Source organism: Columba livia, chromosome 18 (genome assembly GCF_036013475.1).
Source record: "Columba livia isolate bColLiv1 breed racing homer chromosome 18, bColLiv1.pat.W.v2, whole genome shotgun sequence".
Lineage (NCBI taxonomy): Eukaryota > Metazoa > Chordata > Aves > Columbiformes > Columbidae > Columba > Columba livia.
In genome coordinates, this window is record NC_088619.1 from 12234120 (window position 1) to 12260202 (window position 26083).

At 44.3% G+C, this 26083-nt stretch overlaps 1 protein-coding gene and 1 long non-coding RNA gene across 14 annotated transcripts in view; one reads left to right on the forward strand and one right to left on the reverse strand.

Annotated features, from left to right (window-relative positions):
• Window positions 1-19670, forward strand: part of LOC110365791 (uncharacterized) — a 34449-nt gene extending 14779 nt beyond the window's left edge. The window contains exons 3-5 of the long non-coding RNA XR_010467089.1: window positions 9275-9429; window positions 12065-12168; window positions 13558-19670. This is a non-coding gene — a long non-coding RNA (uncharacterized LOC110365791). The remainder of the gene's footprint in view (window positions 1-9274; window positions 9430-12064; window positions 12169-13557) is intronic.
• Window positions 1-25599, reverse strand: LOC110365798 (uncharacterized). 13 transcript variants are annotated; one of them, XM_065035031.1, is made up of 6 exons: window positions 25200-25599; window positions 23188-23233; window positions 20320-20529; window positions 19266-19501; window positions 5820-5917; window positions 1-4523 (listed from the first exon to the last, which is right to left on the reverse strand). In XM_065035031.1, exons 1-6 carry the CDS (start codon window positions 25236-25238, stop codon window positions 4496-4498), a joined length of 657 nt encoding a protein of 218 aa, XP_064891103.1. In that variant the 5' UTR covers window positions 25239-25599; the 3' UTR covers window positions 1-4495. The 13 variants fall into 13 exon arrangements, with proteins under 13 accessions (XP_064891103.1, XP_064891113.1, XP_064891106.1 ...); XM_065035041.1 differs by lacking the exons at window positions 1-4523; window positions 5820-5917 and adding exons at window positions 13486-13850; window positions 17103-17166 and having other exon boundaries at window positions 25200-25597; XM_065035034.1 differs by lacking the exons at window positions 1-4523; window positions 5820-5917 and adding exons at window positions 13486-13850; window positions 17103-17181 and having other exon boundaries at window positions 25200-25597.
• Window positions 25600-26083: the final 484 nt, after the last annotated feature.

Sequence of the window (26083 nt, forward strand, 5' to 3'; positions counted from 1 at the left end):
GTGAAGCGGAAATTACTTTTAACTAAATATGTTTTTGGAAGCTGTAATTGACATTCAATCTCATTTGTGTTTAAAAATGTATTTAATTTACTGTGTAAGCGTGTAATTATATTCCTTGATATAATTGGTTTGAAGACATTATTCTCATATAAAGAAGACCTATTATATGAACTTTTATTTGGCCTCCAAAGATACAGTTTCCTCTGGGTAATTCCAGTAGAATTTTTTTTTAAATCTCTGTTTATAGAAAGTATAGCTAATAAAAAGCTACTTAAATAGTCATCAGATGAGGACTGGTTCAAGTCCAGTTTCCACTGGTGTCACCGTGGAATAAATCCCATCATTCCAGTTGGGTGGCTCCTATGTGCACGGGGATGGGGGAACAAGATAACTGGTGTCAGCCCAGCCCCTTCCCCTATCCCAGTGCTGGTGGAGATCCCATCAGGAGAAGGATGGGGTGGTGCAGCACCAACCCCCCCCTACACCTCCTATGTTTGCATCTTGTTTGGTTTTCCCTCTCCCTTTGGGTCCTTTGTGCAAGGAGAGCAGTGGTACCCAAACAGTGATGCTGGACTTGAGCTCCACAAGTCCCAAAACCAACTCCTGGGGTTTAATGGAGCGTAGAGAACCCCAGAAGCACAGCAGGATCAGGCCTGGTTACAAGGTGAAGTTTGTCACTGTTCTTGTGCTCAAATCTAAGAAAACCAAGAAAGTTATTATAGGCTTGTGTAGCTCCTTCTCCTCTTCAAAGACCTGCAGAAACATTTCCCTTCTAATCTTCCTGATACCAAGTGTAGCAAATTGTCAGCAGAGGTCTGAAACCCAAAACCCAGCCCACGAGCATTCTGTTCGGAGCCAACCTTGGCCACGGACCCTTCCCTTTCATATCCCGTCCTGTTTGCCCTCCACACTCCCCCCCATTCTTTCCCTTCCACCCATTGTCTGCCTTCCAAGATTCCTCATGGAAACAACCCCACGGCTTGTTTTCCGTGGCAGGTTAACACCGGATTCAAGGCTGTGTGTCGCCCGTCACACTCTGATTAGGAGAGTTTGCTTGTGAAGAGTTACCTGGGGTGAGGCTGGTTGTGCCGGGGGCCGGGAAGCGCTGCCAGCCCCGCGCACAGGCAGCGGCCGCCTATCCATTAATGCTTTAAATGCAATTATCTTGTAGAATATATTCTGCCTTACTCTGCAAGGCATTGCAGGCTGGATTCTGCCACTCCAAATTGCACAGAGTCTGTCTGGGGCTGTGGCACCGATCTCACCTTTGCTTTGCTGCTCACGCTGATTTTAGCAGCATTGCTAAAAGTGCCGCACAGTGAACACACCAGGGAGAATTCCTTGGAGGGGCTTGGAAGGCTGGCTTGTCATTTTCTGTCTATGTATTTAATAAGAACGTAATGAAAAGTAGCAGCAGAACTGCGCATCTCTGGTGGCACTCCATTGGTTTCACTCCATCAATTAATCTAAGTTTTCCCGTCAGTTTATACCAGCTTTCATCATCTGTTTCTAGCTGAGACCTGGCTGCGTTGATAATGAATAAAATGTCAGGTCCAGAGATCTGGCTCTTCCCAGTAGCGTCAATTGACTTTAAACGCTGCCAGAGAAACACCCTTATTCTGTTTCTTGTCTACCAATTATGCACCATAAAAAGACAAGGGAGGGATAAGGACTCAAATGCCACCACAAGTCATTTTCTGGACCTCGAAGCCTCCGCTAAGCAGACATTAACAGCGGTATTAGCAATGCATGTTTCGTCTGTCTTGGCATTTCAGAGCACAAACAGCAGCTGAGCATCCAAGTCAATTTATTTTCATGAGGTGTTTTAAATAGAACTATTTTATCAGCAGCTGAGTGGGATGACAGCAGGGCAAGGAGACAGTGGGTGAAAAAAACGTTGAAAAGAAGAAATTGGAACTTCGAAAAGGAAAAGAGAGGAGAATTAAGTTTGATTTTCTCTCTCCTGACTTTTTTTCTTTTTGCTTTAAACAAGCTCTAGAGAACATTTTGATGTGGTCTGTGGGATTGTGGCCTCAGAGATGATTAAAAACAAAACCCATCAGCCGTTAGGCCCTTTTGATATGATCATGCTTTTCCATCTAATTTTACCAGCCTAAATGACGACTTAACTGGGAATGAGCACCAGTTGACCAACCTTCTCCCAAAGCGTTTTCCTGACCAAAGGTGGCAAAGGTTCCCGTCATGACTTCTCAGTTTCCATTTACAAACATGTCCAGCAAGCACATACACACACACAAAAAAGCAGACACAGGAGCGAGAAACTAAACCTTTTCTTTACCATTTCTGTACAATCAGATGGTTTAGAGATTAAGAGAAAAGGGGATGGGGGAGTGGAGGAGGGGAAGGTCACATGGGAGGGAACTGAAAAAAAAGACACGTTTTCTATCTCTTCCTACTATTTTTTTGTTGGATTTTTCTTTTTTTTTTTTTTTTAGTTTCCAGCCCCATGTTGTGACTTTGACAAATTATGATGCGTAGAGAAGATTGATGCCAGGTCTCGGAGCATTAGCACATTATCACGAGCAAAACAGAGCCCTCGGTCGGCATCATTGGGGACCCATTGAAAAGTTTTTGGGAAGTGATCTATGGGCCAAGGCCCATGTCAGGAGGAGCCGTGGTGCTGTCCTGCTGGAGGGAGGCTGGGTGGGTGCACGGGGAGGGCCGGGTGAAGACACTGAGCACTGGATGAGAAATGGTCAGTAAAACCCATTCTGGAAAGGAAAGAGGAACCTCTCTGCTCTTGAGGGACCGGCGTGTTGAATGATTTAATGGCTACCTTTAGGAAATGCCTTTTGCTTTATTGCTCTCCTTCAGCCTTTCTCTTTTAAGGAAAAGAAATGCAATGTCGGCTCTTCCCCTCATTATCCCCTCAGTATCCCAACTCCTGCAAGGAGCTTGAGACCCGTCACCTTCACAAAAGATTCCCAAACGGCCTACGGACCCAGACATCCCGAACTGACTAACTACTGAAAGAAACAAATCAAAACCAATTAAAACCCCACAAATGAAATGTATACATCTTTGCTACAAAAGCAAAAGGATTTCTGAGTTCACTACAGAGGGTTTCCACTTCTGGTAACTCCATTTCCAACCCGGCCCCAGTGCAGGGCTGGAGCTCCCAGGATTAAACTGCATAGACTTTCCACTGAGGTGTCAGGAACCACATGGAAAGCTGGTGGGATTTTCAGAGCTACCTGAGGCATCAGCCCAATAGTCTTTATGCTGCTTCACTGCCAAAACGTCTTTGAAATGCTTCTCATCCCCCTGCACAAGAAACTGAATTTGCACGGACACTGAGCTGCTGACAACACTTATTGCGCTTTTAGAACTAAATGCTGGATTTTTAGTATTTCTCTAGAATTAAAACATTCTTAAATATTGGCGACGAACACGAACATATCAATTATAAGGTTTTACTCTCCAATTTGCTTTGAGATTCAAGGAAATCACATAGAATTTGGAAGTGTGTTTCAGTTCATCTGTGACTGAAATCTCAAGACCCAATTTCATTTTCCAGATTTTTATTACTTTTTGGGCCTGAAATTTCAAGAAAGGATTAAGACTTCAGAACCATTTAGCTTCAAATAACCATTGTAGAGACAGTTTACAATTTCAGAATAATTTAAGACTGTTCTTTTAGGACCTTGTTTGTCTTTGCTAAAGCTACCTAAGCTTTAGAAGCCACAATAGTCTCACAGAAGTTATTGGGAAACCTTGGGGTACAGTATGTGTATGACATTAACGCACATAAGATTTTGTACAGGGATGAGAAACTGTAGAAATTGTAGATGTGGTCCCTAAAAATTGGATTGATTCAATTTGTCCCATTGGAATCTCATTTTTTTCCAGAGATGGGTAAATATTAGTAAAATATGTATCACAGTTGTATAATTCGGTCATTTATTTCTTATCTACAGTACTCTGGATGATCTGTGCACAATTTAGCTAGAAATCTAAAATAAATTTTAAAAAAAGACTGGAATTAGCAGAAAATATGTAAAGTTTAAAGGGGTAAAGTCAACACAAGTGAGTTCTTTATCACTCAGAAACGTGCTTTGAGTAAAAATGCCGCTGCATGAAGAAAGACTCAGTCATTCTCGTTTCATATACAACCTACAAAAGTTAAACACACCTTGTAAACAATGAGTAGGGAGCGCCCACATTTCACTGCTCTTATGGAAGTTTTTAAGGGTGCACACAGATAAAGAAAACATTTTGGAGTAAATGACTTGTATCTTTTCAGCACCGTTTCAAGTACAGTGTGTCAAGATGATTGATGATATAAGCCCGTAGCAGCTTCATGACAAATTAGTGATTTTGACATATGTTTGATGCTCTAAGCATTTTTAACTTGAAAGCAGGAGGACTTGCTTTTCAGGTGCTGCCTTTGCTCGGAAGTTTGTAACTGAGTCTGGGAATTCAGTTATCTGGAGGACAGCGATACTTCTGGAAATATCATCAGAGCACCCAACCATCAGAGTGTTCCCAGCGTCTTATTGTGTCTAAAGAGATACAACCCAAATGCGGAAGGAATGTCAGTACAAAAATAAGAGAACTGGATATTAGGTTCAGAAAGGGTTGATAGGTTGACTGTGACAATCTAATCTCACTTCTCTCTTTCAGAAGACAGAGCCTTTTGTTTAGTATTTTATTTATTGTTGCAAATCCTATGGGCCTGCCATTTTTCAGCTTTCTGGCTTTGTATATTAGTGGCATTCTACAAGTGATCAGAGTTGCATTGGCACGGCAGGTCAGCTGTCTTCAAACCCAACAACAACAGAAAATATAGATATTTGGGTTAAAACAACAACAAGAAGCAACCCGCAAACAACTTAGAAACCTAATCTAAAGGAAACACTAATAAACCTAATTTCAGCAGACACCTTGGTTTAGGTGTGACCTCCCCATCACAGGAGCAGAGAACTGAGCAAGGATTGCAAAGTCTTGATCCCCTCCTCTCTTTACTTTGGTATTGAGGTGACCTTTGCTGATGAGTTACTGGCTTTGCATAAGCACATGTGGCAGAATCAGATCCGATATTTTACCGTGGACTGGAAAAAAAGAGGGAAGAAAAAGGGCATTTTGCACAAATAATGCTTCTCAGTGTTGCCGCCAGCTCTACACCGAGTTATCAGCCTGTGCTTGTGCTCTTTGCTCCTCGGACAAAAACAAACCAGTGTTTTGAGAGAGCACCGTTGTAATTGTGGGCAGTTATATGGAGGGGAAAAATAATGTGGTTTGTCATCAATCTCTCGGTGTGGCACACAAGGGCTGACTTGTTGAAATTTTGTAGGCTGTATTTACAGAGAAAACATAGACCTGGTGCTGTGCAGGGCCCTATCAGTCCCAAGGTCTGGAAGAATCATATCGGAGAAAAAGGGGAGGCTTGAATCGTAACCTTTCAGGATAATCTAATCCATAAGGGAACGAAAATTACTCTGCTCCTGTGAGCAAGATCAAAACCTGAAGAATTTAATTATTAGGGACTTATTTGTGAATATATACACAGAGTGGTTTGAGGCAAGAGCTAACAAATAGCAACAATTACTCACATTGCTGTTTTACACAGCCGCAGACCATGGGGAAAATTAAGACTGGATGCTTCCAGCTTTGAAAAACGCTACTTTGGAGTAAAACGAGATGGTGTGTTGCTGTACAATGTTAGAGGAAGGTGCAACACAGCTCTGACCTAAGAGACACCACTCAGAGAATGTGCTGGAATTCAGACTAAGGCACATTTTGCTAAAGTTATTTTGTGTATAGCTTTCATCAGGCTGGTGACCTTAATTTCCACCTACCTGTTAAAATTACCTGGTAGGTCTGGCAAAACAGAGAAAGGAGCCGGGCAGCTCAAGAGGAGGAGTTCTGTTGTAGAGCACGATACGGTGTTATCACCCTGAAACAAAACATGTCTTAGACTGAAGAGTTCATAGTGTTCCAAGTGTGAATCGCATCTACATTTCTGCAACAAGAACATCTCCAGCCTGGCCTTCCCTTGGACAAGTTCTCTTTGCAACTCATACTTAACCTCGTTATTCTGCAAAATTAGATACACCGTATGAAAGGTAAAACCCTCTCAATGTAGTAAACTCATTCTGCAATGTGGCTGGTTTTCTCTTTTGCTTAAATAATTGTGAACATTTCAAAATAAAACTGAATCTATTTCTTGTTAACATTGCCAAAAGATTCACCCACATGCATAGCTCTAATACAAAAAAGGAGCATTTTCTTTTACTTCCATTAAAACATCAAGAGGGCAGTGACAGAGAAAGTAAATTGAGAAGACCCAAGTTAAACCAAACCAGTCTCATACACTTCTGCAACTTCATTGTCTGATATTCATCTTGCAGGAAAAAAAAAGGTGTAGGTTTTCACTGTATGAGTTCTGTAGTTAAAGAAATCATCATAAAAAGCCAATGGCTACTTTAATTAGCTCACTACTTACACGTGCATATAGAGATTTAATTTTCATATTCTGTATCGTTAAGACCATGGTAGGTAGCTGTTGAGTAATTGCTTGTAATGTCACCCCGAATGATTTGAAATTTGCCAACTTTCAGGTTGCGCTCTAAGTCCAAATGTAGGACAGATTTATGGAGTTTTATTACTGAAATGGATAGGTTCATATATCTTGAGCTGACTTGCCTGGAGTCCACAAAATTCCAGAGAATAATTGACTGACCAATCAGTCTCCTGTCTATAAATGTATAAGTCGAATAGAGGTGCTCTCCAAGTCCGAACCTTCCTTCAATATGTTTCTTTCAGTGCTAATTCTTGGAGCGCCGTCCCTGTTAAATGAGCAGCACAACTTCTCCAGAGCCGCAGGAGTTCGGGTCTGGCCTGCAGAGCCTCGTTCACAGGAAGGGAAATGGTTTATTTGCCAAGCACTGTAGTTTTCAGTCGGCAGAAGCTGTTTGCAAATCTTGCATTCCACCGTAGCTCTGCCATTACAAATGAGACAAAACATCAAGGCTATCAACATGGGTCGTTGCAATGGTTTTGACACAGAAATGCTTCAATATTCATGATTCTTTCTTTCCAAAGAGTCCTATTTTTAACTGGGGGGGGAAGAAAATAATGTTAAAAGGCACTTTCAAAATGAAACTGGAATTATTTTTGTCATTTTAAAATTAACTGGGGGCAAATATTTGCTTGATGTGTCCTTTGGGTCAGGCAGTTAAGCAGAAAACCTCTTGCTTGCACAGCTCAGGTAACTGATAACTTCTTGGCTGCTTGCATTAATGTACATAAATGTACATAATGTACACAAAAGTCTTAATTCTTCTTACACAGCCCTGTGTGCAGGAACAGCATCAGGATAACTCAGTAACGACGTTACTGTTTCACAACTCCATGGTGCCTTTAGACACAAATGAAAGATTTCCAAAGCCTTTTGTATCTATAACATCTAGTGGAATATAACTATTCCTTGGCCAGGAATTCTTCACATACATACCTACGTGTAAATAGGTTTGTAGCTATGTCTATATACGCACGTTCTCCTGTTTTAATGCTGAGAGGCATTGCGGTTTATTTTCAGCCCAGTGGAAAAGCAGCAACAGTGTCTTTTGGGATAGATTTCACTATCAATCCCCAAAAGACATGTTCCCTCGCTGAAGTAAATTATTGTATTATTATTTCTTCTTCTGTATTTGAGAAGGTGATGAGATCATTTATTGTTTTTAAGGGTTAATAGAGCCTGTCAGGGTCTTTTTGCCTCGGCTGGTTTCACTGCTGCTGTAGGATCGGTAACAGCTCCAAGCTACATGATGCTAAATCAGACCACACTTTGCTGAAGAAAAGCAAAAGAAAGAAAGAAAACCTAGCAGCAAGCGAAGAAGCAGTTCAGTCTGGTTTAAAGGAAGGGGAGGGAGGGAGGCAGGGGGAACAGGGACTAACTTTGGAGAGAAAATAACAAACTTTAAGTCCTGAGGTCTTTCCTCTATATTGAAAAGGCAGTTTGGAAAGGAAATTAGTAAAAACAAACAGAAGGTGCCAAGGTTTCTTTATCATACCTGGAGTAGGATATGCTAAATTCCACAAGCCCTCGCGCTGGCGCCTGGTGCTGCGCTGGAAAAAAATGGTACCCATGGCTCTATAAAATGATCTATTGGGACTTCAAAGTCGTGGCAGCCCCGTGTGGCACAGGATGTGCTCAATTAATTATGTGATTTTTAAATGACAGGGGTTGGGAAAAGTAAAAATAATAAAAAAGGGAAGAAAAAAAAAAAAAGAACACGATGAAGAAGAAAAAGGTTTTTAAAGAAAATAATATTAAAAAAAAATTGGAGAAGTAAACTGAAAGGCCTTGTTGTCCGTCTGCCAAACAGCAGCAGCAGATAAGGTCCGTAGTTGCCGTGGAAACTCGGGCCCGTAGGAGACAGAATCCAATTTCAGAAACCACAAAATCAACATAAACGTGTGCAAAAATAAAAAGGTTTGTTTGGCAAGTAATAAGTAGAAGGCTACCAATGTATAAACCAGATGAACCGGGGTGACCTTAGCCAACTCCAAGCCATAATAATGACGATGTCCCATGTAGCTTTGGCACCTCCAAAATGAGCAGTAACAAGACGCCGCCCGTGCTGCCGACTGTTATCATCTAATTGCCACCATTTTGCTGTAATACGCCATCCCCCATCTCCCTCCTCCTTTCCCCTGAAAAAACAGAGGAGTGAGGAAGGAGAAATATTCATTAAAGCAATGGTAGTAATCTCATTTTAAACCTCAAAAGGCTGAGGGGTTCACAACTGATGCCTTTAATTCATTTTTCACCTATATATTGTCTACTAGTATTGCCCAAAGCCATTATATGTTAAAAAGTCACTCCCTTCTGTTGCTCTCTATCATATATGGCCAGAGAAGGCCAAACCTCAAGCCATTTCCAAGTCTATGAAGATGATAATGTTACAATATTTGCAGTTTTCCTGGGAAAAATGTTGTAGTTCAGGGGTAACTATCACTGTAGTGAAACAGGCACCACCAAAGAGACCCCATCATACCCCCAGCCCCAGGATTTCTTTAGGGAAGATGGCTTTGGGATACTTGGAAACCAAACTCTACAGGTCTTGGGTTAAGTGTTGTTTTAGCATTCCCTGAGCATATCCAACGTAAAATACTGTACTGGTGCTGAGTAGGACACTTCTTGGCAATGAACTGGGGTTATTCACCGAGGACAGCGAAGCTTAAAGGCTGTTAATCTTAATGGGGTCCTTATTTCTGTATCGCTATGTCCTGTAATTTCTTCTTTCAGCAAGTGTCCGTTCAGGCAAACACAACTGTTTTCCAAGTTGGTCAGCGAACTTCATGGGAGGTTTTGTCTCGATGAGCACGGAGGGAGGCATTCTACTGCAGAACGCATTGAAAATGGTATTTATGGGCAGGAGAGTGTTTTTGAGGCTTTGCGAGGTAAGGATCTGGTAGTTCCTGCACTTCATACAGACCACTGCATTCTTGCTTTACACTGACATTTTCTTGCTTCCAACAGCGGCATATGGGCGAAACAGCCAACAGCTTCTTCAAACACTGTCATTCGTCACTTTTTAAAGTGCACGGTTAAACAGCCACATGGAGTTTAAGTTACTCCAACAAGTGCAGAAGATTGAGGTGGAAGGAGCGAGACTAATGTTTTCACAATTTCACGTCTCCAACGCTTCGTTAGAGCTTTCATCCAACAGCATAACAAGCTTGCTCTCTCTAGCCCTTACTTTGGGAGCTTCAGTTGATGTTTTACCCCCAAACTGACTGATTTTCAGCTATTTTGCAAACTCTTGGGCAGCACGGTTGAGAGTCGGGCATTGCACATAGCTCAGGACTCTCTGTTCCCCTCTCTAAGTTTGTCTTTCTTCGGGAAAAAGCCTCATGATAGAAGCAGAGAACAGTCGGGAAGAAAGAGATGGGAGAAAAGCCCAAGCCGAGAAATACAAGAACATCCCTCGTTACAAAAGCAATTTGCACTTTCAGCTAAATTCGCTGCAGTTTTCCAGTGAGTTGAAGAGAAAAGCATTTCTGTGTCACTGCGCAAGCTTAACGAGCAGCAGGGACACGCGGGGTTTTCATGTCTCGCTGCATGGGGACTCCCCGCGCACAATGTGCTCTGACCCCGCGGGGCCTGAGCTGCCCTTGGCAGGTTGTTCTCTCTGTGGCTTTCACAAGATTTCCTCTGTCAGCAAAATCCAGAGCTAAGGTGCCTCACTTGCCATCCCCAGGCCAGATTTGTCACCTAGCCTCTAACGTCCCCAGCAAATGGAGCGACGCCAAGTTCCCACACTCTGGTCTCCAGTGCAAATATTGGGACTGGTTTGGTGGTGGTTTTTGTTTTTGTCACCTGGGCACCGCAGGGTTTTCCAAGAGCCGTTCGGGGGTTTTGCTTTGACTGCGTGGGCCCGAGCAGCTTGCAAAATGGGACAAAAGCAAGAGGTGCACCCTCGCGGACACGGGCCAGCTCGTAGGAGCCGAGGGACGATGGTGCCGCAGGGGCCGGAATAAAGAGCTCTGTGTTCCCGGCCCGGGGCTGCCAGCAGTTTGCTGCGTGACAGCGGGCGAGTTATTTTGGCCTCGACTTTCCAAAGTGCCCACAAGCCTGGAGGCACGGGGTTTGTTTTTTGCATGGTCAACTCAGCTCGCTTGCATTCTGAGGGACCCAGTTCTCAGAAGCAAATTGTGGTCTGAAGATTTAACTCGCTTCCTTACGGGCTGCAAAAAGTAGATGCTCGTTACCCACAGGCAGACACCAAAAATTAGTGACAACTCCTCTGCCTAGATACATAGCTCGGGAAAAGATAATTACTCCTTCTCTCCTGCACATCTGCACCAGGCCAAATATAATGAAGCCCTATATTTTAATGGGCAGTAATGTTTAATATTTGACATTAGGTAAATATACTTCCCTTGCCGCTAGAATAATTTCATACAGATTTAGGGTGGAGCTTTGAAAAGCTGCTGGGTAATGGAGTACAAACTCAACTGCACTCAAGGCTTATACTGTTTTCAAAGTCCCACCCTTAATCTCTGATCATTATAAACTCTTACCAGCCAGTAAATCTCAACCGCTGTGTTTTCAATAATGGTTATACCAAAAAGCCCAACACCTGAGGTCAGATCTTCTGCGGCTCGGTGACGGTGTTTCTGAGGACAAGCTGTGATGTCACACGCAGCCCGTGGGCTCCGGCGGGGAAAATGTCTATTTATGCAAAAGCCTTGGCAATGCGGAGCAATGGAAAAGGACATAAAGAGCGAAAGTATACAGCTCAAATGCAAATAGCAGTTTTTATGAAATATGTCTCCAAGTTAGTCCATGCCCGACAAAAGTTCTTGAAACATATCTGGATATATTGTAATGTCTTTTTTTTTTTTTTAAGTACTTTACCAGTCTATCGAGGGCAGCTCAGTGGATGTCAGTAGCAGCGCTGTGTTTAAAATGATAGATATTTTAGAATGAAACTATAAATCTTTAGAGACTTACAATCTACTTCCTTTGAAAAAATGTGGTTATGGCAAATGGAAATTCAGACCCATATGGAACCGCGTGGTGGTGGCGTTTGCTCTTGATGCAGCAAACGTGCATCTGTTTTCTTTAAAGGGCTGATTCTCCTCCTGGGCCTGATGTCCAGCAAAGGCACCAGTCAGGAATATCAGGGATATCAGGCACCGAAAATAGTTTCTGTTCCCAACTAGTGACCTTATCACAAGGTACATCAGTATTTTGTGAGATGTTTCTTCCACGATTTTTTCCCATACAAGATAATAAGAGCATAATAAATCATCCTGAACCAGAATAACAGAGCCTCCTTAAATCATAACATTGAGAACCTGAATTGTTTTTCGAAAGAAAATTAAATTGCCCATTATATGATCTATTCTCTTTCGCTACACATGTGAGGCATAACCTATATTTCCATTAAAACCTAGCTGGCCTCCAACAACAAGAAAAGAAAATGCTTGCAAACACCACATTTTTTAGGACTGGTTGAGTTAGAATAAACTTCAAATATCACCTTTGTACATTTAGTACACGTACCAACATTGTCCCATCTCATTTGAGGTCTTTTTCAGGACTATTGCACCAAACAGAAGCATTTCATCTCACCTTGCAAGGACCTGACCCAGCCTCGTGATCCGAGTTTGCTCCACGGATGACTTGATTAGGTAGGTGGGTCCATTTTCTGGCACCACGTATCACACAATAACCATGCTAAGCTTAAAAACAGTCGGTGAAATGGGCTCTGTTTTCTGTGGAGCTGATTAAGCAAGACAAAATCAATTAGTGTCTGAGACCTCACAGGTTTCTGTAGGCAAATTGTTCCAATTACCAACACCCAAGAGCAAATTAGGAGGCAATTAAACAGAGCAGCTGTGATTTCACTAAGTTCCTCTTGTCACTGACATATCCATTCTGGTTTAGGCTCATTAAAAAGGTATATTGTCATTTCAGTTTTTCTTTAACAGTGGCATTTTTCTTTTGAAGAAGTTGAAACTCACACTTCTTACGTTTGGAAATATTTCCTAAAATGGAGATAGGTGAGGGTATGTGCATATTTATATTGAATGTGGCTTAGGTAAATGCCTCTGGAGGGGCTATTGCTGCTACTTATTCCAAGAGCTGATTTGCATGCACAGAAGTCTCAGGAAAAACCAGACCTCTGTGCACAAAATACGCTTTCTTGTGACGTATCTATCGGAAAGAAAAACAAGACGTGAGAAAAATCCATTATCTATGCATCTTCTTGCCCGAAACAAACCAGCAGAGTCCTGTTGTACTGGCATACGCTCACACAAATCATGTCCCAACCGTACTCAAGAGTCCATTGTTATGAAGTCTTTAGTCAAGGATCTCGGGTCACATCACAGATATGAATGAATTCTGCTTCGCTTTAGTTTTGCCTCACAGTCAGAAGAAGTGAGGAATTAAGATTTAAACTACTCAGCATCACATGGGAAATAAGAATCCTAACCTCTAATATTTCCTAAGCAAATTCACCATCCTTAACAGATTCCAATTGAAAGAAAAATTCACGCTATGCAGCCTTGGACCATCAAGTCCAACTTTCCTCGTCTGACTGTTTTCCCTCAACGCAGTCTGCTCTCACCAGCCGCTCTGCCCCAGTTTCTGCCTTTTTCCATTTGCATTCCTCACCCTTTTGGAGATCCTCCCTCTTCTGTACCTCCAGCCTCAGGACTCTGCCTAATCCCAACGTGTTGGATGCTTTGGGTGCTGGCTGGTGTCCTTGGCCTTGGAGCTGTTTAGCGGCGAAAGGCTTCGTGCCAAGGAGGGAACATTTCTGGTCAGTGGGAGGCAGGATCAACCCCAAGTGTGGCGAGGAACAAAGCCACTTTTCTTGGATTTTTACCCATCGATTGATCCACCTCACCTCTTCACACAGCCCCTATTTTCAGCTGGAGCAGCCCCCCCCCACTGCTGAATCCAAATCCCCTTGTAAGGATGAAGGCAAATCACATCAGGAGTACAAATGTCCAGGGTTTTTTATTGGCAAGAAAGGCATTTGCAGTCATACTGAATCACTGCATCTTGTTTAGGGGCAAGAGAAAGAAGAGTTGCTGGACATGTGGCACTTGTTACTGCAAAGGGTGACCAGAGAGGAGATGGGAACCTGAGGAGACCCGTGTTCCTGCGTAAAGGAAAACGGGATGCGGGGGAGACCCCTGCCCTCTGGGAACTGGGAAGCAGAGATAGGGCTGCAGTTTGTAGCAGGAGCAAAAAAAAGATGAGGCGATCCAGAAACACAATTTGGAGGAGCTGGGACGTTAATTGAGTTTGTTCTTGAGCGTTTAAGAGGTTAATAGTCTCTGGTTAAACACCATGTATTAGTCTGAGGAACCACCCAAGGGAAAAAAGAAAAAGACATATTAAAAAACAAGCCTCACACCCACTAGTCTGCAATCGAATCTGCTCCGTCATGCTGAGGGGCCGGTGGAGGAGAGCAGAGGAGCTCGCTCCAGCCCTAATAATTCTGATGATTCATCGCTCCGAAATAACAGAGGCCTTTGGGGACAGAAGCATCAGCATCACGCTGCTGCTCTCGGGCTAATAAACACTCCTGGTAAACATGCCTTTCCCCGTCCCCTAAATATCCACCTCACGCAAACACCGTGAGTCACCGATCCCACCCAGCGGCAGCTCAGACCTTCCTGCAGCGCCGCGTCCGCACCACCCAGCACCGCTCCTCCCCGCACAGCCCGCTGGAGAGCACCCAGGCCTTGTTTGTTTGGACAGAGATGCACATGCAGACATGCACACACATACAGACATGCACACACATACATCTGTATAAGAAAGATTTTATATATATATGTATTTTTTTTTTTTTATAAGGGAGCACGGAAAGGCATCTGGCCAAATAAATGACACTAAGCGGCGCGTTCCATTTTAGGTGTTGACAGTGTATAATAAATCCCGGCCCTACCTAACATTTACAGGAACATTATAAAATAAGTGAAACGGCGTGAGCTGGTTCCCGGGGCAACCAGACAAACACAATAAACGGGCTGCAGAGGCAAGAGTAAGTTACACCATACTCCTGGGTCTCAAATATATCACTTTACATTCGCCTTCTGCTGTTGCTGCTCCCGAAAGCTCTTTGTTTTATTAGTATTTGAAAAAAAAAAATTAAAAAGACTGGTATTTTTGTAGTGCAGATCAGCGTGAAATCGATGAGTTCCTTTGGTTGCTTGTCTTTATAGGTCTTTTACTGCACATTAAAGCTTCTGTGAAAATAATAATGACTATTAATAAATCTTTATAAAGAACTGCATCCCCCTACTGCAGACGAATATTATTAATAAGGTGTCTAGCAACCCAAGGCCTTTGTTGGCCCACTAAAACTAGTTTTGAGGAGTATTTTTCCTCAACACAGATACAAGATTAACTGTAAAACATACAGGGTGGCTAAGCCAGCTTTCCCTGGGTTCAGCAGCCTTACTCCAGCTTTTCATGTCACCAAACCACACGTTTGAGTCGGGCTGTCACTGGTTTTAGGAGACTGTTCTGGACCCAACCAGGTCATTGCATCTTGGGCTCATTGAGTCCCATGACAAGCTGTACAAGACAATGACGTTTAGTTCTCTTATTAACCACCCAAAACATTTTGCTTCACCTGCGTACTGGGGGACTGTGAATATATTACATCAGTATTTTCAGATGCATTCCCTAAACACATGATTTTCAGAATACTGAGTGCCCAAGAAGTACAAGGAACTTCATTCAAGAGGGGAGAAGAGAGGTGAGAGTTGCGATAGGTTTGGGAATGATGCGATAGTTTGGGGAAGATGACCCTAGAGGTTCCTCAGCTTTTTATACCACCCACAACTGATTTATCCACTGGTGCACCATCAGTGTTGAAGGAACTGATTTTTGCCATTTTTCTCCAGACCTCACCATCCACTACTGCAAACCATGTTGTGCCTAAAGCATTCTTATTTATGCTTGTTGAGCCAGAGCCACCTTTTTGTGGCTTCCGTCATTGTTTTGCCTTGTCCTGTTTCCGGATGGGCAAATCTGGGGAGGCTCCATCTCAGAGAAGTGTCCTGGTGATTCTACCTGGGTGTAAACGGGGTGACTCAAAAGGAGTATATGGAACGTGTGAATCTGGGAAGCCCAAATGAAGCAGCAGGAATCATTTGGTTCATCTACCTCTGCTTCTCCTGACCCGTCCTTGTGTGAGCAGCAAGTAATAGTGACCAGAGGGAAATTCCTTGGAAACAAGGGGGTGCTGGTTAATAGCCCCAAAACTTTACAGGTGCTTCAGCAATGACTGGAAACCTTCTCCATGTGTTACCCAAGGTTTTCTGCGCAGTAATGACATTTGGAAGCGTGGATACCAGACTGACTTACAAGCGAAGGGTGGGGTGATCACATGCTCCTGGTTTCTTTGCCATATTTAGCTCCATCCTTTCCAGACTGCCGCGGATTACGGGCCTGGGTTGAGCGGCCCTGCCAAGAAACAAGCTCTTGGCCCGCGGACAGCAGGGTGGACGGCTGCTGAGTGAGAACACATCCACCCGCCCCGGCTGAGAGCAAAGGAGACGCATTTCTGGGTAAAAACTCAGTGGAAAGGCAGAGCTAAGAGAACAGAGGTGGTTTACAAAAAAAATCACTGCCCTATTGATGACTAATTAGAATGAGTGAGGTCCAGACGGCCAGATCCTTTAATGAGGCCAATTAAGGATCCACGTGTTTTCATACAGTGCCCTTTTTCCTAGAAAGACTGAGCAGCAATGGAGGTCCCACCTTCTGCTCCAGCCAGACACAGGCCAGCAACGCCACCCTGCAGCGCTTAAAATATACAAGGCAAATGTGATGAGGAAAACAAGAGTGTAGGTTTTCAGCAGGGAGGCTTTGTGGCATGTCCAAGGTTTATGCCAAAGTCCACCCCTGAACACCTTCTCAAAACTAAAAGCCTTTTCTTGGTAGGGTTGCCCAGCTTCCCGTTCTCATTGTTTTCCTGTTAGAGCCTCTGCTCCCCTGAGTCACGGTCATGAGGAGAAGAGCCTTAAGGCTGTGAAACACAGTTTCCGATTTCCAACCTGAGCAGACACAGTGAGCAGCTCCCGAGGTTTCCACCCTTGTTTTGCAGGTTTTCAATAGGGTGTCTAAGCAACTGGTGTTGGAGTGTTTATTTGAACTGAAGGAGCTTCCTGAGGCTCTGTTGGCGCAAGAGCTCCTTCTGTCTGGCCACCTGAGGTTCAGAGGATATCCACCCCTACATTACAATACTACCCGAGGACCTCTTGAGCTTTTAGCCTATTTCTCTTCCCAAGGCTCCCATGAAACATTGTCACTTTACAGATGGGGAATCTGGGAGAAGACAGACTATTTGTGTTGCTCAGAAAGCAGAAAATGAAATAGAGAAAATAATCCAAATTTCCAAACTCCAGGCTAGTATTTAGCTGCCAAATCGATCTCCTTGCTACTGCATTTCATGGACATTAAGGAAGAAAGCAGACTCCAGTTCTATCATGGTGTAGATATCTGCCACGCTTACTCTAATTAAGAAATACTTATGTACAAAGGCAACTACACCAATGTGCTTTCAGCAGAGATGCTCAGATGAAAACTCACAGACCTGCAGCCAGTCCTTCTTCCCAGTGACTTCAGGGCTGCAAAACTTGTCTCAGTCCTGAGCTGGTCTGCAAGTACAAAACCTAAACATTGATTATTTTTTTTTTCATAAATGAAGCAATGAATTTAAATCCTTCTATTCACAAAACACATTTGACAAAACATATTTTTGTTTTTAGTAACCCAAAGGGGTGAATAAACACTCCACTTTGACGTTCCCAATAGCTAGAAGAACTCCGCCTGATGGTCAGCTTGGGCTCGGGATGGCTGAGGGATGACGGCGACGTTGCAGGGTCGTGGGCTCCGCAGGTCAGCGAGCTCTCCCACCTTAGAAACGGCAGCAGAGGAGCTCTGTGCATTTCAAAATGTCTAAGGGCTACTTGGAAACGTACACGTCTGAGTGCACTGGACTGGATCAACCACAGACATTATGAGGTTTGTGGTGTGTCTGAGTGTAACAATAGCAACCCAAGTCCATACAAGATTTCCCGGACGTGCAAGGCTAATATAGATTACATATGTTCCATTAAATACACTGCGAACCCCAAGAAAGCTGAACTGGAGTCATAGTGCAATTAGCTCCTGAGATCTGTAGGAAATAAGATCAGTGCTGCCAGGATTCACAGCTACGTGATGTTATATATGCTTCCATGTTATCAGGAACACCGTATATAGGAAACATTCCCCTTCCTAGGGTCACCCACTCACCCCTGTTCCGGGACATTGGGTCCCAGTCCTGGTAAGGACCATATAGTGACCACAGAACTGACTCACTCAGAAGACAGGAACCCACTGTTTCTTGTGATAAAAGACCTGAGTTGTTTTTTTTCCATCAAAAATGACAGAAATAATAGGCTTTAGAAAAGTTAGTGCCCTAAAAAGTTGTACGTCAAGTGGAGACCCTGGCTGCTAAAATTGTCAATGAGTTTGAGAAATTATTTACCATGGACCTATTGGAAGCATTGCTGTAGTTTTCAACCTGTTATCAGGTGAACGGCAAGAAACATCCGTGACAATGAACCTTTCACCCAAATTCCTTAACAAACTAAATGAATAGAAACAGATATATGTCCGGAGAGAAACCCTTGGGCTGGGCAGTAAAAGGGGAGACCAAGGGCTCTTACCTGATTTGAATATAGTGGCCCTTCCATTTAGAATATGAATGAAGCTACAAATGTCTTTGTTGAGTTGCTAACTTCATGCAAAACGTGCCTTGCAAATGGGCAAACTAAAGGCAATGTCTGAATAGTTCGTATTTCTGGCAAGACAGAGGCTAATGGGGAGTTACAGGGAGACCGACAGAGCAAAGAAAGATGCTGCCCTTGGCCCCACGGGTACGTGAGCAGATGGAGACCTGAAGGAAGCACAAGGCCAATTAAGGGCAGAAAAGTCTCCTGGGAATTGTTGATGTATTTTGGGGATACGCTGAGGCAAACAGAAAAAGGACTGAAAAACACTAATAGTGGGCAGAGTAGAGACAGCCTAAAAACCCAGAGGTTGAGCTCCCTTTGTAGTTATTTGTGGCGCTGGGTAGGATTTCACTCGTGGTTTCTATTCTTTCCCTCATCCTTAAAAAATGTGATGAATTCAATAAGTTTTCTGACCGGTCCAGCATGGCAAAAGCAGCCGACCCTCCCCATTGCACGGACCCTGCTCCGGACGGGGCTTTCGCGCTGGGTACCCGAAGCGCATCAGGGTTATCCAGCTGCTCTCCAAAGGCTGTGTCACAGCACACAGTTTTCCAGACTCGGCATTATTTCACAGCAATCACCCCAAGTTTTGCAGAGTATCCGAAGAAAAGCTTTATTTCTGCCATTTCGTGCAGGTGGTTGGTAGCGGGAGCCTGATGGCAGTGGGTGGGAGGCTAACGGACCTGATTTACCGATTTATTTCATTCTTTCCCAAAATCTTAGTGTGTGTTTATCTCCACCAACTGCCCCTCCTGTGTCAATGCCTTTGCCCCAAAACACAGTATCCTGACAACTATGTGTGGGCAGGTTATCAGCACCTATTCAGCCCCTGTTTCAGGAGCCCCCTCCAGCACTGAGCCAGCCAACTTGGCCATTTCCCTCAAGACGCTCCTGGCTGCTCCATCATACTGCTCGGAGAGCTCCTTGGCCAGGCTGAGTTTTTGCATGTTCTCTCTCAGGTTACTTTCTAGCCGTACCTGGTTCAGATACTCTGGGTTTGCGGTTTTGATCCTCTCTTCCAGCTCATTCTGGTTCTGAAGCATCGAGCAGATCATTTCCCGAAGCGTCGTTGTTCTCGCAAGGACGCGCTTTGTGGAACGACTCAGCTCCCCCATGTGCCGCTGGACCCGCTTCAGTTTTTCAGGCACTTGCTTCTCCTTTACAACGAGCGAAAAGCTATAGCCCTCCACATGCACCTGCACCTTGGAGGCACCTGAAAGGACAAAGCAACGTTTCTCTTGTGACTTGCATCTGGTTCAAGTCCAACAAAGAGATATCTAAACACTTTTGTTTCTGCAAAACTAAACACATGACGCAAGAGCTCTCCGGTGACCGACTCTGAAAAACATCCAGAAAAATAAACTTGTTTCCAGTTTCCTTATCACTGTCGCTGCTCTGTGTGCGTGTGCTGTATAATAGAGGCGTTTGCCAGTAGCAACCCAATAGACTCATATATAACTTCCTCAAGGACTTCCTGAAGCACACGGGGCCAAAATCATCCCTGATACAGCTGCTCTGGCTTCCCTGCAGTGAAATCAATAGTCTTTCCACCTGGCTAAATGTGAACTATCTTTTCTGTTTGTTCATTTAGCGAAAAGCATGGGGTATTGGGTGAGTCTTTTCTGAAAAGCATGTTGTAAATCCATCCTAATCCTCCATTAGACACCTCATTGTTCTCCTGATCAGATCCCCCCAGGTTTCGGGGCTGGTTCTGCGCAAAGGCAACGTCACAGGGCAGGGCTGGAGTTGGTGCCACTAGAAAAGCCAGATCTCTCAATGTGTTTTAAAGATCAGTCAGCCCAGGTGGAAATGTTATATCATACCATGAAGTAGAAACAAGCTATAAAAATGGACAGAATCCCCAAGAAGTCTGAGATCTATCTATACTGTGTCATACAGCGTGTGAAGCAGCAATGATGGGGGTTCTGACCAGCTCCAGACATGGGTCCGGTGATGCGGTAGCATCAGGTAATTCACATGGTCCTGATTATTCTAAGGCTGGCGTCAATGAGCTGTTGGCTCTGGGGGTACCGTGCTCATGCCGCAGGGTGTCCATGCAGGCGGTGAGAGCGGCCGTGGGAGCGCAGCCACAAACCTCCCGCAGCCCTCGGGCAGCCCGCAGCATCTCAGAGTGATCCCCGTGCTGCTCGTTGAACGCCTCGGCGACATCGGAGAACAGGGTGTCGATGGCACGTACGTTCACCAGCTTCATCGTGAGGGTCCCCTCCTTATTGAAGAGCCCTGGGGAAATCAGAGCCCCGGAGGAGAGTTAGCAGGAGAATAAGTCACGCTGGGATTTGGGGAAAGGGTGAAGGAAAGCAAAGACTTGTTTGAAATGAGCACGGGACGTCACTTACATCAGCTACACACCCTTCATTTGGCTTTGGGAGTCCTTCTGTTACCTGAAATCAAAACTTCACAAAATGATAGATTCTGAGCAATTTCTAACAAAGCCATTTGCAGCCAGGGCGGTGGGAGTGCTGAAATAGTTGAAACAGTCCGTATTGATAACTTCCAAAGTGGCAGAAAAAATTGCAATGGCTTTTCCATTTGAAATGTAAATTGACTATTGAAACATTTTTCTCACTCTCTGCAAGTTTTGGAAATGCTGTATTGCTGAAGGACTCTCCGTAGTTATCAGAAACACCTCATCTGTGATCAGGTCTGAGACTGGATCACACCAAGAACCTCTCCAAAGCAGAAAGCACAATACTGCTGTGCCAGATGCTCCAGAGGGAAGGTGAAGAACCCCTGGGTATGAAGGTCTGGACTATGTGGCCTCCACAAGGCTCTTCCTTTGCTAGGAAGAAAACATGACGGTGGCTTTTACACTTTGTGGCTACAAATGATCCAGTCACATGGGGTAAAGTCCACTGAGTTCCAGCAGCAGAGGATCTCAGCCAGGAATCTTTCAGACCTCCTGTAAAGCTTTTCTCCACTAAGCAAATCCTTCCTTCTTACACAAAGAGAATATATAGGCCAAAGTTTCAGGTCCTTTTCGAGTATGCGCAGTTCACAACAATTTCAATCAGGATTTGACATTCAAATCCCTTAGGCAGCTTTAGGAATTGCAGAACAGTTGCACCGCTGGAGCCCTAATGAAAAGCTCAGTTATCCAACTGGAAATCGGAGCACTGGTTCCATGACAGCACTCGACTATAGTTTGTTTTACAAACCTGCAGAAATCTAATTGCATCTCCCGCGCAATGGAATACATGAGCCATTTGCTAGCAACATTTCCAACAAATGTCACAGAGGTTTGTTTTTTTATAGAAGGAAAACTTCAGTCTCAGTTCTAAACAATAAAATCTGTTTTAGTGAGTTTCCCTGCTGCCAAATTAATGCTGAGTGTGCTTTGCTTTGCTTCTCTGTTTTGCTTTTCTGTGTTTGAGTTTCCCCCTACACAAAAAAGGAGCAGGGGGACGAGCAGGAGGGAGCACAGGGGTTTGCCAATAAAGCCATGGATCCTAGCGATAAAGAGAAATCAAGAACCTTTTCTGCAGGGTGTCACTGAAGATCAAGATGTTCCTATAGATTTATAACAGTATAAGAGAAGGAAAAATGACTTTCTATGAAATTCCATCTAGTTCCATAAAATGTATTTAAAGTAGAGTCAATGATTAAATAAATACTTGATTAGACTACCCCGAAGCACGTTATATAGAACCAATTTAAGGAAAATTCAGAGCAAATTCTGGGATAATTATTTATCGCACAGCTTACTCTCTTCGGCACCCTCTTGGCTCCCGTCCCACTGACCGACCGGGACTGGTCTTTGATGGAAACATGGGGTTTTCAGAAAAGGAAAATATTCACAGAACATGCCTTGTTTTCTGGAGAAAATCAGAGTTTTGTTAAAAAATAGATATCCTGGAAAACATTAAAGGTCTTTGTCTTTACTGAAAGCTTAAACATTTCATCGAAAGTTAAATTGTCGGGGCCCATCAGGAGGGATGGAGTAAGATAAGGTGAGTTGGCCCATGTAGGAAAATTGTGCCTTAATTCATCCAAACTGCAGCACCTACAAACTGAAAAATAAAGTTCACGTTTTGTCAGTTTTAGTTCAACCAATTAAATAAGGTTCTTCTTACTTCTCCTTCTGTGACCCCAACCAAAGCTTCAGTTATTTGGAGCCTCGGGAACATTTTCCATGAGTGAACGGCACAGAGCTGGACTCGTGTCTTGTGTTGGAGAATTTATGACTGAATTAGCATTACAAATGGAAACTGTCCTTGCACACTCCTTTAAATGAACCTTTGCATTGACATGCAGTGTAGTAAAGTCAGCACATCCCACTTGGGCTGGAAAAAATGTCCTCATTTGTTATATACTTTTTGCTCATGCAATGTTATTTTGATCTCCGCTGGAGTTTCTCTGTCACATAAATAAGCCACTGCACATTCTGTAAATAATCCATTGCACATTCTGCAGCTTTGACACTTTTTGAGTCTGAGTTTCTTGTAAACAAGCTATTTTGGGGGATCTTTGAGTTTTCCTTCATTTTTCACTTCCTGTCCTAAATTGTCCCAAAGTGGTTGCCCATTAGCAGCCCTGCAGTGACTTTCCGAACCGCCCAGCAGTTTGCAAAGCAGTCGGGTTCTTCTGGCTGAAAAGCGCTGTATAAATGTGAGCTCATTACCATTTAACATACTCTTTTATAACTGCATGTTTACAGCCTCTGGCAGGGGGTCTGCACCATTAGTTTTTGTTTCTGCCAAGGGCAGCAGTTGGGGTGCTGACAATCTGCGCACACGCGCCTCTTGTGTATCTGTGTACGATTTCAGAGCTGGCGCATTTTTGGATGAGTACCAGAGTTTACTAATTATCACTTCAACCACTATCCACAAAGAAGAGGGCGAGGAGTGAAATGTCCAAAGAAAATAGTTAAAATCTTATTACCAATGTTTCGACAGGGCTGCCTTGTGTTTACAGGAAGGGGTTCCCGCTGTGGAAGAGAAGGAAGGTTAGGATGTCGTTTGCAAACAGAGGAGGAATCAGCTTTCTTTACACAACGGTTTTATATAGACAGAGATATATTCTCCAGAGGGAAAGGGACTCTGAGCAGCCCAGGAAAGCAGGAGGGCTGGGGTGGATCAGACCTGGCCGCAGTTGCCGGACTTGACCACCTGCATGAAGTCCCATCTCACTGGACCACACGTTCACAAAGTGTATAAACCACGCGAAGCAACAAAAGGAAAACTTTCCCTCAAAATACTGACTAAAACTCAGATTTGGAACGTTCTGAGCAGGGCAGGATGCTGGTTTCCCTCACCTCTCCCACCACAGTCCGTACAACTTTCCCTATGACTTTTGCGGCTCCCCCAGCAGAAACTTTGTCGTCTTCCCACCGGTGGGTCCTGAGCCAACATCCAAACGCTCTCCTAACGCTTGGCTACCGCAGAGAAAAGGTGATGCCTGTGCCCTGCGAAGCCATCGGAGGTGATAAATCAGGTACCACCTGCACGCTGTGCTGGCACCAACCCCTCTCCCGGGCTGTGGATGAACAGAGAAGCTCTTTAGGTCTTTTCTGGCTCTGGCACCCAGGCCATGCGCTGGTGTTGCCACCAGAAGCTGCTACCTGCCCATCGTCACCACGCCGCACACTTCATAACTCCCTGTCCCGAATCCTACAGCCCAGCCTGTCCTGGGATGAAATGCTGGAAAAAGCACTTGCCAGTCCGTTCAGGAAGTCTTTAAAAATCAAAAACGTTCAAGAAATCCTGACTTTTTCTACCCTTTCAGTGCCCACGTTTCTTGTTTGGTTTTTTGGGGTTGTTTTTGGTGTTGTTTTCCATTGGAAGCTGAGGGCAGCGACTCTTACCTACCAGGCAGTGAGGCCCGTTCAACTCAGATACTGAACAGTATCTGATTCTGAGAACTATGGCTCAAATCCTGCAGGAAAGTTTCACCTGTTCACTTGATAACTGTGAAATGTCAGGGCTTTAAACACAAAATTAAAAATATCTAAAATAGCAGCTCTATTCAGATTAAAAAGCTGGATTGTCACAGTGCACTAATAGGCAAAGCAACTTAAATATAGCAGAATTGGCTTTAACCCCTGTTTGGAAAATTGGGGAATAATCAGCAATTATATTTGTGAATAATCAGGACTTACATTTGTCTTCAGGATGTTTTATGTGTTGATATAGCAGATGACTATGTCACTATTAAAAATGATATGGTTTGGAACACACTTTCCCTTGAAAATTTAATGTAGAAATTGCCTTTTTAAGTATGAAGAAAGGAGACCAGAGAAATCTTGTTAGTCATCTCATAGCAATAGTAATTAATCAATTACATTTATGCTGTGGTACAGCTGTAACATAGTTCTTGCCCCACAGGATTTACCAGGCCAGTTACTCTCTGAAATCTGTCTGAAAAACCAGCATAACTATTGCCCAAAATTATGAAACGATTTACTGTAATCCTTAAAGGCACATCACACTTTTGGGGGCTGGGCTGGTACCTGCCCTGGGTTCTCTGTCCCACCACCACTTGGGTCACCTTCCCCCACAGTGACCCTGAGCTGAGATGGCAGGAGGGACCATTCGCTGCCTCCTCCATCCTTGGGCAGATCCCCAGAGCAGGATCGGACCCTTCGGTGTGAGCAGTGGGCAGCTTGCTTTGCAAGGTGCATCACAAAATCCTTGTGGGAGATCTGCGGGAAGCTGGGGCGGATGGGGCTGTGGGTGGCCGGAGGTGGGACATGAACCAAACCCACCGGTGGGACGCGTAAGTCCCTGTCACTGTTCCCAACAGCCAAGCACAGGAGGACCAGCCCTTCTCCCAACAGCACGACCCCACAGCAGATCTTGGTACACACCACCATACACTAAAAATCTCCTTCCTCTCCCCTTCTACCCTATGTCCTTCCTGCATTCTTGACAGCAAAGGGGAAGCTGCTTTCTTACCTCTTCTGAAGTAGCTGAGAGACAGCAACAGCAGAGCATGTTAGCCTAAAAAAATCCCAGAAAAGGGGCATATAAAAGTAAAGCGTCTTACTGGGATGTCCAAAAAGCTTTCTCGCACCACAGGAAAACAACAGCAAGCAAACTGCAAAACAGCAGCAGCACAGATATAATCAGGACTTCATGTCACGGCATGTCCAGGGACTTCCCACTGCAAAATGCTCCCTTGCCCAAGCTGACAGCAGTTCTTGTTAAGTCTGCAGTTTTCTTTCAGCAATGCAATGGTGTCTGACAAGTCGCCTTCTCTCCCTTTGTAAATAAAGTTGGGATTATCAAACAAGTGCTTTGCTCTGGATTTCCTCCCCACGCTCCCTCCCGGTCCTTCCGTGTCAGGGAGGGGTGGAGGCCAATCCAGATCAACCAGTGCCGGCACCACGAGGAATGAGACCTGCCCTGGGGACAGGTGGGTACAAACAGCACTGCCCTGCAGTCTGAGCATGCGTCATCATGGAAACACGGGGCTGCACCTCCAACAGAATATTTCATTGTGCCAATAAACATGGTGGATGTTGGTGTTTTAAGCAATGCTCACCTTTGATTTGCACCTTTGCTTCCATTCTGCGTTGGGCTGCTTTCCTTGAGTGACACGTCACAGCAGGGAGATGATCCTGCACAACGCCCCTGGCACTGCGCTTCAACACGTGCTGTGTCTCATCCCATGGGCTCAGACAACTTCTGTGCACGTTTCTGATTGCAGCTGACTGGGTCATTTGTTATATATTCTATTAAACTGGACAAAATTCAGCCTTCCCACTACAGGCTAAGAGTAATTTGGTGTTTAACAGAGCAACACGGGGAGCTGTAGCGCACCTGAAGGGCTGAATTTG

Coding starts and splice junctions, on each gene's coding strand:
- LOC110365798 (XM_021300355.2), bottom strand. CDS start 25,238: ATGCTCTGCTGTTGCTGTCTCTCAGCTACTTCAGAAGAG. Junction 23,234..25,199: donor TCTCAGCTACTTCAGAAGAG/GTAAGAAAGCAG, acceptor TCTCTTCCACAG/CGGGAACCCCTTCCTGTAAA. Junction 19,502..20,319: donor CACCCTGCGGCATGAGCACG/GTACCCCCAGAG, acceptor TTGTCCTTTCAG/GTGCCTCCAAGGTGCAGGTG.